This window comes from Pinus tabuliformis, chromosome 3_1 (genome assembly GCF_031772625.1).
Source record: "Pinus tabuliformis cultivar Carrire ecotype Pingquan chromosome 3_1, CPIR1, whole genome shotgun sequence".
NCBI lineage: Eukaryota > Viridiplantae > Streptophyta > Pinopsida > Pinales > Pinaceae > Pinus > Pinus tabuliformis.
Window position 1 is genome coordinate 593,971,339 of NC_142301.1, and position 14,575 is coordinate 593,985,913.

The window sequence follows — 14,575 nt, forward strand, 5'->3', positions numbered from 1 at the left end:
TTCCATCAGCACCATGCTTGATCTTGTAGAGCCATTTAGAGGTGACAACATATTTGTCCTAGGGTCTAGGGACCACATCCCAAATATCAGTCTTCATAATTGGCTTGTACTCTTCATTCATAGCATCCTTCCATACTTGTTGCTTCATAGCTTCTTCGAATGAGCAAGGTTCAGATTGAATAATGGTGCTAATAGCAGTTAATTACCCTTGGTACCTATTAGGCTTCTTGCTTTCACGAAATGTCCCCGTCGATGCAACATGTCTCTCGGCATCTTCGAGAGCTTCCCTCAGTCATGAGGGTCTCCTTTTGGAGGAGGATCAATGGGATCCATCGGTTCTTCAACATCAGGGATCGGCTAATCCTGCGAATCTCCCTAATTTCCTGCATCTGCTTCTTTGTCCTTCCTTGGAATAGGAAGGTTGCTAATCTTCCTTAGGGCAGCATCCTCATCAAAGGTGACATCATGACTCAACTCTACTTCTCTTTGACTAGGCACATAGATTCTATATGCCTTAGAAGTTTCACTGTGGCCCACAAAAGTTCCTTTCTTCCCAGATGCCTCCAATTTACTTCTCTTTTCTTTCAGGGCAGGAAAGTATACGGGACTACCAAGAATTCTAAAATGAGAAACATCGGGTTTCTTACCGGTGAAACTTCTTCGGGAGTTTTGGAGTCCAATGCTTGATGAGGGCATCGATTTTGAACATACATAGCAGTGTTGGCAGCTTCTCCCCATAGGAACTTTATAAGTCCTTGATAATGAAGCATGGCATGAGTGGCTCCTATAATGGAACAACTCTTCCTTTCAACGACACCATTTTGCTCAAGAGTATATGCAGTAGTAGTCTCCCTTTTAATGCCAGCTTCCTTGCAATAGTCATTGAATTCATTTGAATCATACTCGGTTCCATTATCGGTCCTCAATATCTTGATCTTCTTCCTTGTTTGATTTTCCACCAAGGCTTTGAAGGCACAGAACCATGAGAATATTTTGTCCTTCTTCTTCGAGAAATATATCCAAGTTTTGCGAGAGAAGTCATCCACAAAGACAGCATAATATAAATATCCTCCAAATGATGTCACAGGCAACATACCTGACAGATCAGAATGAACCAATTGCAAAATCTCTGTGGTCTTGCTATCACTTGAGGGGAATGGTCCCCTTGTATGTTTTCCCTCGACACGTCCCTGACATACACCTCCATGCTCTATTTTGAATTCAGGCATACCTGTAACCATCTTCCTTGCATCGGGTAGAGCCTTATGGTGAAGATGAGCAAACCTCTGGTGCCATAATTCGGATTGAAGAGATGTGTCGCAAGACATGGCTCCCAGTGGACTTCCTCCAACTTGATATAAACTATCAACTCTGAATCCAAGAGTAAATGCTTCTTTGAAATTTCTTTTCCACACACGTACCTTTCCATCGATGAATGCCACATTGAATCCTTTGTCTTCCATCGCCAAGACAGACACTAGATTCTTCCTTAGATCAGGTACACATAATACTTCTTGAAGATGAACGGTGTTACCTTGATTCAATTGAAGGGTAACATTCCCAACTCCCTTCATGGGATAGGTGGCATTGTCTCCAAGGATAATTTCCAAATTTGTATCCTTCTCGATCAAATTTGAAAGAGCTTCCTTGTACCTGGTGAAGTGCCTTGAGGCACCACTATCAATCAACCAATTTCCCAAAGTATCCAGAGGAGAGGCAGTGGAGAAGACAAATATAAGATAAAATACATTTTGCCTAGTATTTACAACATTAGACTCATCATAGCTAGAGTTTCTTTTTCTTTTAGAAGCCCAATCATTTCCAAGTTGAGTAGTGGAAGCATTCCTTTTCCCTTTGTTGTTGAACCTGCCATTCCTTTGATTGTTGTTGTTGCCCCTGGAATGATTGTGATCATCATCATGAGATGTGTCCCTTCTATTTGGACACTCCCTAGCATAGTGACCAAACTTGTTGCAAACGAAGCATCTTCCCTTCCTTCCATTTTTGAATCTCGGTCTTCCTTGACTTTGCTTCTTTGAACCTGCATTGTTCTTCCTCTTGGCATGAGCGGAGAATGCGGTAGGATTATTCCTATTCGAAGGCATCTCCAATTCCATCATCCTTGTTTCTTCTTGAGAACATCTAGTCAGCAATTCTTCAAAACCTGGAATTTTGTCGTTATTGAGAATAGTAGTGTTGAACACATGCCATTGAGGAGGAAGACCTCCAAGGGAAATGAGAGTGAGCTCCCTGTCAACAATAGCTTCACCAATCGAAAGAAGATCATTTTTTATCCCGATAATCCACATGAAGTAGGATTGAAAGATCATTCTTTATATCCTTCAACTTCTTCTTGAGGAAAAGAATTTGATTTGCATTGCTAGATTTGAACATGCCAACCAAGCTGTCATATATCTCCTTTGATGTATTTAAATCGAAGATGTAAGCAACTAAGTGCTTATGAATAGAATCCCTGATGATCTTCTTGGCTTTGACTTCACCCTTCTTGTACTTTGACTTAACAGCAACCAGTGCATTTGAAGGAGGTTCCGAAATCTTTCCCTGCACATAATCCATGACATTTTGCTCTTCTAAGGTCAAATCAAGAGACATCTTACATGCATGATAATCGGACTTATCATGAAGCTCATCATCAGACTTGAAGTAGGATGTGGAGGCCGTTGAGACTTGTTCTTGAATAGTGATTGCTCTTCACTCTTGCTTGGGCTTTGTCTTCACCTCAGCTCTGATTCCATGTTAATTTTAGGATAACAATGGTATGTTCTATGCTTAGAGCAATTTTACTTCAATTTTCTTTATTAGCCCAATATCATATCCAGTATAGCAATCATGTCAACATGATAGTAAAATGCAAATAGAACATAAACAATAACAGTAGAAGACAAGCCAACATAAGAGGACACAAGATATGGCACCAGCCAAGGACAAACCCCAATGTGGAGAAACCCTTGATCAATTATTCTTATAATTCTTCAAAAGTTCAGCAGAGAGAAAGAGTACAACTTACAATATTCACTTGCCCAAACTGATCAGTCAAAGCAGCAGAAACAGAAAGCCTTAACTAGAAAGTCAACGCTGGTCAACAGGGCTAAAATTGACCTCCAAAACAACTTGGTCAACTCGGCCTCCAACAGCAAGATAATGCAACCCAAAACAGTGCGAAAATAACCAATCAAATCTGGTCAACAAACATCAACGTAACAACCTAAATTAGGGTAGTCAACGCTAGTCAACGCTGGGATCAAAATGCCTCGGTTTTTTTTGTGCCAAGAACAACGGCCTGCCCAAACAGAAGTCTCTCTCACAAAACTGAAGTCAAACAGGGTCAACGCTGGTCAAAATAAGCCGCCTCCTGAAATTTTGTCAAATTTGGTCAACGCAACAGCTAGAAAAGACAGTGTTCGTTTCACATGTGTGGAGAGAGAGACACCTAGAAATTCGTACCCAATCAAGATGAGAGAGAGAAAGATGAATGAGATGAGATGCCAAAATGAGGAGGAGGCACCTTGTATTTATATGCAACATTGAAGGTTGGGGCAAGATAATTTGATGGTTGGCCGACCTTGACAATTGTCCACAATCAAAATAAATTCATAACTTCATTTGTACATGTCAGAATGGGATGATCTTTAGATCAATCCTACACCTCTCAGAAAGAGGAATCCAAGAAAAACATCAGTTGCTTCATAAGAGCTGTCCAAAGTGATGTTTGGCCCTAGTTGCCAAATTTAACATAGTGGCATGATTTCCTAGACATCAGCAATGAGAGATAAGTAACATGTGTAATTAATGATGTGTAACTCTGTGAAAAGAAAATAGTAAAAACTTCTTCTAGACTGGTTTTCCCTTGTGGGTTTTCCCAAGGTCAGAGATTGACCAAAAATAAGTGTCTCATTTAATGTGTGAATGCTTTCCTTAATCTTTTATCAGTGGTAAAGAGAAGCAAAACAAAAGTAGAGGTAGTCATGTTATGTTTCTTTTGAAATTTGCATTAAGTTTTATAAATCAGCTTGAAATGTGGGGTTGTGGGCATTAAACCATAAGCAAAGTAAACTGAAACTGGGAAGGGCTACATAAAACCAAAAATTTCTACATGGTATCAGAGCTGCTAGTGAACTTCGGTTCATAAACAGTGAAACTACAGCAAGCATACCTTCAATTAAAACAATGAACAACAAACCAAAACTTACCTTATATACCAAGGAATGGTGGTTGAGAGGGAGGTTGTTTTTACCTTTATGTTTTCACAGATTGAGAAGCAGCATTGGTTGAGAGGGTCATGACTACTGGACTGACTATGGAGGATAGGCTGAGTAGCGCTGAGAATTTTGGCCCGTGGAAGGAGAGAATGATGTTACTACTTCAGGAAGTTGAGGTGTGGGATATTGTAGAGAGTGCAGTGCAACCTCCCACTGATCCAATTCAGTTGGCAAACTTCAACAAGTGAAATGTGAAGGCAAGGAGAACCATTCTTGATTCTATTAAAACCACCTATTCCCTCATGTGATAAGGAAGAAGTTTAATAATGAGATGTGGGATTCCCTAATAACACTTCACCAGAGCTCCAATGAGAATAGGAAGACGGTGTTGCATCAGAAGTTAAGAAACACCAAGATGATCAAGATTAACATTGTGACCTCATACCTCACCAAGATCACATAGGTGAGAGATGAGTTGGCTGCAGTGGGAGAGATTATCCCTAAGGACCAGTTGGTTACGACGACATTGGATGGTTTTCCCAAGCAATGAGATGGATTCATAGATGGCATTGTTGCCAGAGAGCATTTTCCTTATTGGAGGAGGATGTGGGGTGATTTTATCCAAGAGGAGACCAGGAGGAATGCCAAGAATGACAATCAGCATGGTGAGATAGATGAGGAGGAGAATGTTTCCTTTGCAGCCAAGGGCAAGAAGAAGGCCAGGAAGGGGTCATCTAGTGGGGCCAAGCACCAGAAGGGAGAATAAGAGTCTGAGGAGGACATGAGCAAAGTGAGATGCTTTGCATGTAAGAAAATGGGTCACTGTGCCTTTCAATGTCCCGCCAAGAAGGAGAACAAGAAGGGCATTACAACATCAGCCGAGGTGGATGAGTTTTCCACTAAGTTCGATAGATTTTGCTTTAGTGGCCAGTCCAGCCACTAGTGATATAGAGCAGCAGGCTCCTGAGCAGGGAAGCACACCATACCTCACCAAGATCACATAGGTGAGAAATGAGTTGACTACAGTGAGAGAGATTATCCCTAAGGACCAATTGGTTAGGACGGCATTGGATAGTTTTCTGAAGCAGTGGGATGGCTTCATAGATGGCATTGTTGCCAGAGAGCATTTTCTTAATTGGAGGATGATGTGGGATGATTTTATCCAAGAGGAGACCAAGAGGAATGCCAAGAATGACAGTCAGCGTGGTGAGATAAATGACGGGGAGAATGTTTCCCTTTCAGCCAAGGGCAAGAAGAGGGCCAGGAAGAGGTCTTCTAGTGGGACCAAGCAGCAAAAGGGACAATAAAAGTCCGAGAAGGACATGAGCAAAGTGAGATGCTTTGCATGTAAGAAAATGGGTCACTATGCCTTTCAATGTCCCAACAAGGAGAAGAAGAAGGGCATTACGACATCAGTTGAGGTGGATGAGTTTTCCACCAAGTTTCATAGAGTATGCTTTAGTGGTCAGTCTAGCTACTAGTGATATAGAGCAGCAAGTTTCTGAGCAGGGGAGCACACCATAGGTATCAAGATATTCAGGAGTTGCACAAGGACCGAGAGGATCACCGACTTCTTGAGCGGTGAGAAACACCTTCCTCAGTAAGAGAGAGTGTTGAGAAAAGGGGTGCCGGGGAAGTGTTTCCTAGTGCTTTTTGCCTTTAGCCTAGAAAACACATGAGAAACCTTTTTAGTAAGTGACTTTATGAGTTACTAAAGTCATGTGACTTAAAATCACTTTATGAGGTTCAAAAGTACAAAGTACTTTGTTATATTAAAGTCATTTTATGTTTTTAAAGTGACTTTATGAGAAAAATTACATGGTACTTTATATTATTAAAGTTACTTATGTTTACAAAGTGACTATGTGGAAAAAGGTACAAGGTACAAAAACAACATTAAAGTGATTATGGAGGCTCTTAATGAAGGGGGGACATGAAAGGGGACCAATGGGAGATTAGATCTCCACCCTTGATCAAAAAGAGCTGAGATCTAATCTCAGCCCTAGATCATAGGGTTAGGGCTTCATTTCATTAGAGAAGGCTAAAAAGGGAGAAAACGCAAAGAAGAGCATCGATATTCTTCAAGTGTAGAGTTGGAGGAGAAGAGGAGAAGAAGAGGCTGAAGAAGAGGCTGAGATAGCTTCAAGGGAGACTGAGATAGCTTCAAGGAGTGGCTGAGATAGCTTCTACAAAAGGAGGCACTCATATACTTCATGTGCATTTGTTGAAGAAGAGAAGAGAGGAGGAAGAAAACAAGGAGGCTGAGACACATTTGCTCAAGGAGAGAATGCAAAACAAGGAGATTAAAGCTGAGATAGCTGAGTATTGCAGCAAGGAGACCAACAGCTGGCACACATCCCAAAGCTGGAACAGAGACATGAATTCTGAGAAGGTTCAGGCAGACATTTCCAGCATAATTCTTTGAGGAGCACCAGCGTGTTTGTTGCTGTAGCAGAGGCCCAAAAACCTAGGAGATCAAGCATACACTAGGCTGGGACTGAGGCACAGATACAAAGAAGGTACAGGTAGGATCCCAGTGCGAGTGTGAAGGACGTTCATCTCAGACAGCACGTTATTCAAGGCTGTTACAGTGGGAGAAGAGGAGGCGGAGATAGCTTCAAGATAGGATGAGATAGCTTCAAGAGATGGCTGAGATAGCTTCTACAAAAGGAGGCGCTCATATTCTTCATGTGCATTTGTTGAAGAAGTCAAGGGAGGAGGAAGAAAACGAGGATGAGACACATTTGCTCAAGGAGAGAATGCACAGCAAGGAGACTAAAGCTGAGATAGCTGAGTATTGCAGCAAGGATACCATCAGCTGGCACACATCCCAAAGCTGGAACAGAGGCATGAATTCTGAGAAAGTTCACGCAGACATTTCCAGCATGATTCTTTGAGGAGCACCAGCGTATTTGCTGCTGTAGCAGAGGCCCGAAAATCCAGGAGATCAAGTATGCACCAGGCTGGGACTGAGGCACAGATACCGAGAAGGTACAGGTAGGAATCTCAGTGCGAGTTTCAAGGAGCTTCTGCTCAGACAGCACATTTTTCAAGGCTGTTGCAGTGGGATTTTCAAGGCAAGTTCTGTCCCGAAAATCAAGCAGTTTAAAGTGGTCTGACAGTGCAGTTTTTGAGGCATAAAAGGGGCTGTCAGTGGCACAAAAAACAAGGGCTGTCAGTCAGTCTGCAAACACGAAATTCGAGGCTGAGTTTCTGGGTCTGTGGCCCGAGTTTCAAGGAAGAACTTCAAGGCAGAGAGGCAAAGTTTGAGGGCCTGATAGGCTGAACAGTGGCATGCATTTATGGAGCAATGATTGCTGAACAGTGGCACGATTTCCTAGACATCAGCAGGGAGAAATAATTGCCCTGTGTAATTAATGCTGTGTAATTAATTTCTCTGTGAAAAGCAAATAACAAAAACTCCTTCTATATTGGTTTTCCCCTTGTGGGATTTTCTAAGGTCAGAGATTGACCAAAAATAAGTGTCTCATTTAATCTGTGAATGTGTGCCTTAATATTTTATCAGCTGTAAAGAGAAAAGTGAAACAAAAGTAGAGGTAGTCCTGTTATATTTCTTTTGAAATTTGCATTAAGTTTTACATATCAGCTTGAAATATGGGGCTGTGGGCATTAAACCATATGCAAATTAAACTGAAACTAGGGAGGGCTACAGGAAACCAAAAATTCTACAAAACCCATTAGGCAGTCCTTTGCACTTCTCGCCTCATAGTTTGGCCAGAAAATGGTATCCATTGTGGATTCATATGGCTGGAAAGAAAATTGCTCCTCTGCAGCCAGTTAACACGGACAGCTTTTGAAAAAGCAAGTACCTTCATCTCTGTTTTTGTGTCACTGTTATTTAATTCTTGATTCTGTTTATAATGATTTTTTTGTGGAGGTGGTGAAATACTGTAGTTATATCTTACGTATATATAATCTGTTAGGTTTAAATGGAGAAAAGAATCCTAGCATGTTGTTCATGCTATTGAGAATTAGCTTAACTATTGCTCATGAAGAAAGGTATATACTGTTACAAATTAAATGTGATTGCAGATATATGAATGAATTGTGAAGATACTGCAGATAAATTTCAGACTTCTGTTTATAAATTACATTCTACATAGTTGCATAATGCATTACAAATTTTCTGGGGACTGTTGCAAGCCCCAGTGAGAATTACAGTCAAGAAGTTGGGCAGGGAATTAAGAAGTTCATTACCCCACTGGCCAAGTAAAGCTATCACTATGTTGAGACCTAGCCAAACAAGAGAAATCTAAACATGTGAAGTACCCCAGACAAAAGTTAAAACCATATTGGGATGTCAAAACCCTATCATTGAAAATTCCCTCCACGTGACTGATTTTCAAGGGTATGCACTTTAGGATCATTTAACATTACTCCTAAGCATTCATAATCTTCATAAAATGAGATGGGGTTGAAAACAACAATTAATGCAGTGCCCTCAAACATGCAACCTAAACAATGGGAACATTTCTATACATCATAAAGGAAGATAAACACTATCTCATTCTTGACAATAACATTAGAAAATGCCAAAAACTTTGAGAAAAGGAAGCTGCCAAATCTGTACAGATTTGCTTAAATCAAGCATATATCAGCAGAAAACATCCTAAAAGCAAGTCTACTCCCTCCAATATTCTTCCTTTCTCTAGTTTAATATTTATACCTCATAATTGGAGTGTGAAAAGATTATTTCAATTATCCTGATCTCACATATTTAAATCAAAAGAACCAGATTCCGAAAAATAAAAATCATAATAAATTTGCACTCTATCAAGATGGGTAACAAAATCTACACAGCTACTCACCTCTGGCCAAGAAGGTTGTAACTCTGTGGCACCTGTAAACAAGGAGAAATGGCCTTGTCAAAAATTTCAAGCAGCTGCAAAACACAAATGCCACATGACAGAGGACAAATTAGCACAGCCCAGTTACAACATGAAAACTGAAGTTACCACACCCCACCGACAAGAAAACTTTAAGAACATTACCACAAATGGGTGCAACATGGAAAGGAAAGAACTATGATACCTACAATTCAGTGTATAAGATATTACAGACAAAAGTTTTCTTGTAATCTTTTTGAAGAAACGTCATATGTAAACAGAAAATATTCATATCAGCAAAACAAAAGGCAGAAAGGGTATATATTAATATAATGGATCTTTATCCTCTCCCTCTGTGCTAAAGCAAAAATAAAATCAAAATGTGCTACTGCATCTAAAGACTTGGCACATCTGTAATAAGCACAGAAAATTTAGCTAACAACTGCCTATGTTCATCCCTCCACATGCTTCCAACCATTCTTTACAAACGGACAATCCCTTACTGTGCTATGACAAAACGAGGGAACCCAAAGACCGATCACCTTCATTGAAGATTGAATGGTTCTTAACAATTATTGAAGAATTGAATCCTTACAAAGAAGTGAAGACCAGAATGCTTTAAAGACAAAAGTATGCAGTCTTTGAGGTGTGTATACTTTTTTTAAGGGTCTGAATAGTTGTTAGGGTTCTTGCAAGCATATGACAAAATTCTAGGGTTCATGAATCTTACATTTTGATATCTAGGGTTTGTAAACCCTAGATGGCATTTGGATTAGAAAATCTTAGAAAAGATGAAAAACCCTAACCCTATTTTGGTTATTCCCTCTATAGAAAAACCCTAGCTCTTGACATCTAGGGTTTACAGTTAATCCAGGGCATATGGTAAACCCTAGCAAGAGTGGAATTGGATTTGACATCAAAAACCTAGGGCTGATATCTCCACTGAATGTAAAAACCTTGTCCACGGTAACGTCAAGGAATTTAGGCTTTGTATTTAAAAACCCTAGAAATTCACCCTCTTAGAAGGAAACCCTAGATTGACAGAATTGAAATCATGCTCTTGTTTTTGTATATTTTGCTTGGTTGTATTTGTCGGTGAATATTGCAAGTACATAATGAAGCAAGCAAGATGGAAAGATGGCTAAGCTAAAAGCAATTTTTGTGCTTGTTAATGCCTTCTTGAAATTAATGAACATGATGGAAGGAGGGAACTGTGAACACTGTTGATAATATCGGCGATATTCGAAAATATCGCGATATTTTCGGCAAAACGATATATCGCCGAGAAAATATCGCGATATTTTCTGTTTGAAAATATCGCGATATTTTCAAAATATCGGCAAATATCGGAAAATATCGACAAAATATCGCGATATTTTGAAAATATCGGCTATATTTAAAAATTTGAAAAAATTATTTTTTATGCTTGCCGATATTTGCCGATATTTTGCCGATATTGCCGATAAGATATTTTTTGGACCCTTGCCGATATTTTGCCGATACCGATATTTTCAACACTGACTGTGAAGACCCTGAAGGAATTAATGCTAACAAGTTCAATGATGATTAAATGAGTAAGCATGCATCGTTTCAGAGTCTTTGTTATTATAAAGCATGGCATCACAGATAGAAGCACATGATAGTAGAAAAACTTAGAATATACTTATTTGATTTGCTTTGTGAAAGATCATCTAGTTTAAAGAATGAGAAAATTGGAACCATATTGCACATTATTGTTCATCGAAGCATTTTCTAACATCATGTTAGGAGTCATTTTGTAAAAAGGGATCATAAAGATCCTATAAGAATCATCATTTTGGAAGATTCTTGGCAGTAGCATTATGACTAGTATATATTCCATCCAGTATGGAAACAATACTCTTGAAGGATGAAGGAATGCAGATGGTCAAAATTCTGTGGTACAAGAAGCAAGCTCATTCAAAAAGGATGGCTAGATGATTGTATGAAAAGCAAAGGTATGCATATTGTAGGTAACTCTTCAAAGAAAGGTTCATATCTATAAGAATCTTGCAGAAAAAGTTGAATAAAAAAAAGTGCTCGATAAAGTTTTTCCTATGGATGATGTCTGAAAGAAGAAATGTGACATGCTTTGGTATAGAGATCAAGACTCTCCCACAAGATTACATGGCATAAATATAACAATGTTGATCAACATCTAGTATATCCTCTAGAAGAAAAATGTAACTTGGTAATCAAGTTCGATCCTTGGGCACTCTGATGCATGAAGGAATATTTGTGTGGAGATGGACCATGAAGATGTTGATGCTTTAATAAGAAGGTCATCATGATGAGGTACGTCTAATATTAACAATTGTTATTGGTTATCTGTTTAACACATTGTTTTACTACCTAGAAGAATATTGCAGGATTATATGATGAAAATTGAGGCAAGCTCAACATATGATTTTGGCAATTATGAACCCAAGATGTGTTCATCTTGGGATTAAAAGGTAGCAGTGCAGGAAGATAACCTAAAGGTCAAGTTCGTACAACAACAAAGAAGATCACTTTCATGAGAAAATTATGGCAAGGCTCCATCTAATGCCTTCATTGATGATGACAAGATGAAAGTGATGTGCAAGATTGATGACCTGAACCCTGTCACAGGATCGAAGGAAGAAGATGGCTCCATGATACTCGGAAAGGAAGCAAGCTCAATACAATGAGATACGAAGGAAAGATGGAGCCATGCAGTTATGAAGAATTGGTAGCTGATACTATTATCGAAACAAGCTAGAGAACTAGTGGTTATGACTTCTCAAGTAGAAAAGGAAGTCGAGAAATCCCTCTATATTTGAGAGGGAGTAAAAGAGTCTCCTTGAATAGGAGCAAGGAACTATTCCCCAATCGAAAGGGAATAGAGATATCTTTTCTAGCTGAGAGGAAGTGATTTTGAACATCACATGTGCATTCTCTTCTTCATGTGTCATTTGACCAGTACTAACAGTTGTAAGTCTAAGTGAAAGCCTTGGAGAGAGAATGGTCGAGGATTGGATAAGCATATGTGAGGATAAAGCATCCAAGAAAGGAAAGGGACCGACACTCTTTGATGATGGAAGAGGTGTCCAAGATAGGAGTGGTCGAAGAGGACCATTATTCTTTGAGGATTTAGGTTTGGAAATCCAAGATAAGAATAGTCCTAAAAGGACACACCTTGTGAAAATCCGAATGGGGTATGTGCCTTGTAAGGGTAGTGCGGTATCACACGTAAGGCCTCCCAGCTTAATGCTCTTGAATGAAGTAGAGCTTGTCTAGTTATGCCTCAAAAGACAATGTTGGAATGAAGTAGAGCTTGTCTAGTTATGCCTCAAAAGACAATGTTGGTTATAATGTTGATGCTTACAAATGGCTTATCAATCCAACTCTTCTTATGAGAATATTTCAATTTGAAAATATCCTTGTACCAGGTGTACAATTATGAATACCTCCCTAGTTAAGACGAAGTGTTGGAAAATGTAACTAGTTTCAGTCTTCATAATTTGTACTATTATATGTAAAAAGAAAAAGAAAAGAAAATTATTATTATTTCTTTTTAGATAAGCATGTTCTGCGTGCTTCTAGGTTTTTGAGTCAAAGAGTCAAAGTCCTATTTTGCACCTATTGTAAAAGAAAAAGAAAAAGAAATTTTAGATGTAGTTTTTGGGACAGAAACCCCTCTAGATGCCAAGTCAGCCTACATGTCAAGTCGGCCTTGCCCCAATGGACATGTATGTTCGAACACTCGTGAATTGTATAAATAGAGGATGGATGGAGGTCAACTAGACACACACACTTGATGGTTTTGGTCTAAAATATCACAGAGAAGATGGAGAAAATAAAGAAGGTCGAAGTTTGGAAGAAGATCCGACTCGATACATCTTTTGTCTCCAGTTTCTTGTTGGTGAATCTGCTAGAAGGAAGAAAGTTTTGGCTTGGCATCTAGAGTCGGATTTTCTATGGTTATGGGTCTTGGATTTCTCATTTGATCTGATTCTATAAGAAGAGATTTTTCTGGGTTTTCCCCTTAAGGGGTTTTTCCTTGGCTTGGAGACTATATCTTGTGTTCTGTTGTCTTCTGTGATCTTCATGTATTATTGTAATTGCTTGATGAAAAAAGAAAACATAACAATATTAATTCTATCAAATTCAAAAGTAATTATCATGTAATGGAAATATGATAATATGATTAAAAACCTTTGAATTTCCAGCAAGGCTTAACACCATTCTTCCTGGCTTGTAATGTTTTTGCATATCTCTCTATTCTTGGAGTTGTCATCTTTGATGACATGAGACGATAAGAACTTCTTAGTGCTAAGCAAAATTTTCAAACCCAAAAATGATATAACCATCCTAACCCAATCAGTTGCAGAGCGTTGCACTTCCATGATGAATTGTCATCAAGAGACTTAATTGCGTAGATAACAATATTTTTCAAAGTATAAGTCAATTGCTTTTGTCCTCAATGATATTGTTGGGTCTCCAAAATGTCATCCACTTTCACCTTCATTTCCATCATTTTACCCTCATTCTGTAACTTTGTAACTCCATAACCGTACATTTAGTAACCATTTTCATAATCATATGGGTTTATTATTATTATTTTCCAAGTCATTGATTTTAAGTATTTTAAGTGAATTTGTGATTAATTATTAGGAAATTAACATATTTTCATATATATATATATATATATATAAGTGTTATGAGTTGTATGATATGGTAGGCCTACTTGAAGATTCTAGAAGGGTCCTACTTGGCATCCTAACTACAAATTCGAATTTCAAATACCAACTCATGAAGATCTGTAGAATATTTGAGGAAGATATGGATCATTAAGCTAAGCACATTCATACAAATTCGAATTTCAAATACCAACTCATAAGGATTTGTAGAATATTTGAGGAAGATATGGATCATTAAGCTAAGCACATTCAAAGGAGAAGCATCATGGAGGCTTTGATGTGTGTCCTTATCAAAACTATGAGATAATTTGGAGAGGATTTGTATCTTGTAATTTTAGGAGATTGGTATTTGTATCTCCAAGATGTGATAGTTGTTCAGTGTGCATAATGAGGCATGGAGAGCCCCCATCAACCACACTTTGCATATCTTTGTATATATTGGTAACATAGTATAGCTTTGTCATTTCATTTCCTTTCAGCAAGTGTGCTTTCAATTATGCAAGTGTGAGTGTGATTTCCTTCCAACAAGTGTGCTTTCAATCATGTAAGTGTGAATATGATTTCCTTTCACAAGTGTGATTTCAATTATGCAAGTGTAGTGTAATTTTCAATTCTGCAAGCATGGTGTGATTTCATTTATGCAAGTGTGATTTTCATTTATGCAAGCATGGTGTGATTTCCCTTATGCAAGTGTGATTTCAATTTCATTGGTTTGGGTTTAATTTTATTTATTTTTTTAGTTTCAATTGCATTAGATTAATCTAATCTGAAAGATAAACACCTAGTACATATAGTACAGGTATACCTCATCAGTTTACAAAACCTCGGG

General features: G+C 38.6%; 1 protein-coding gene across 3 annotated transcripts in view; it reads right to left on the minus strand.

Annotated features, from left to right (window-relative positions):
- LOC149188413 (Tetratricopeptide repeat (TPR)-like superfamily protein) overlaps positions 1-14,575 on the minus strand; it is a 226,361-nt gene that overhangs the window by 71,276 nt on the left and 140,510 nt on the right. For all 3 annotated transcript variants that reach the window (XM_089411659.1, XM_089411658.1, XM_089411660.1), the window contains exon 3: positions 9,050-9,081. In XM_089411659.1, coding sequence (XP_089267785.1) covers positions 9,050-9,081 — 32 coding nt within the window. The remainder of the gene's footprint in view (positions 1-9,049; positions 9,082-14,575) is intronic.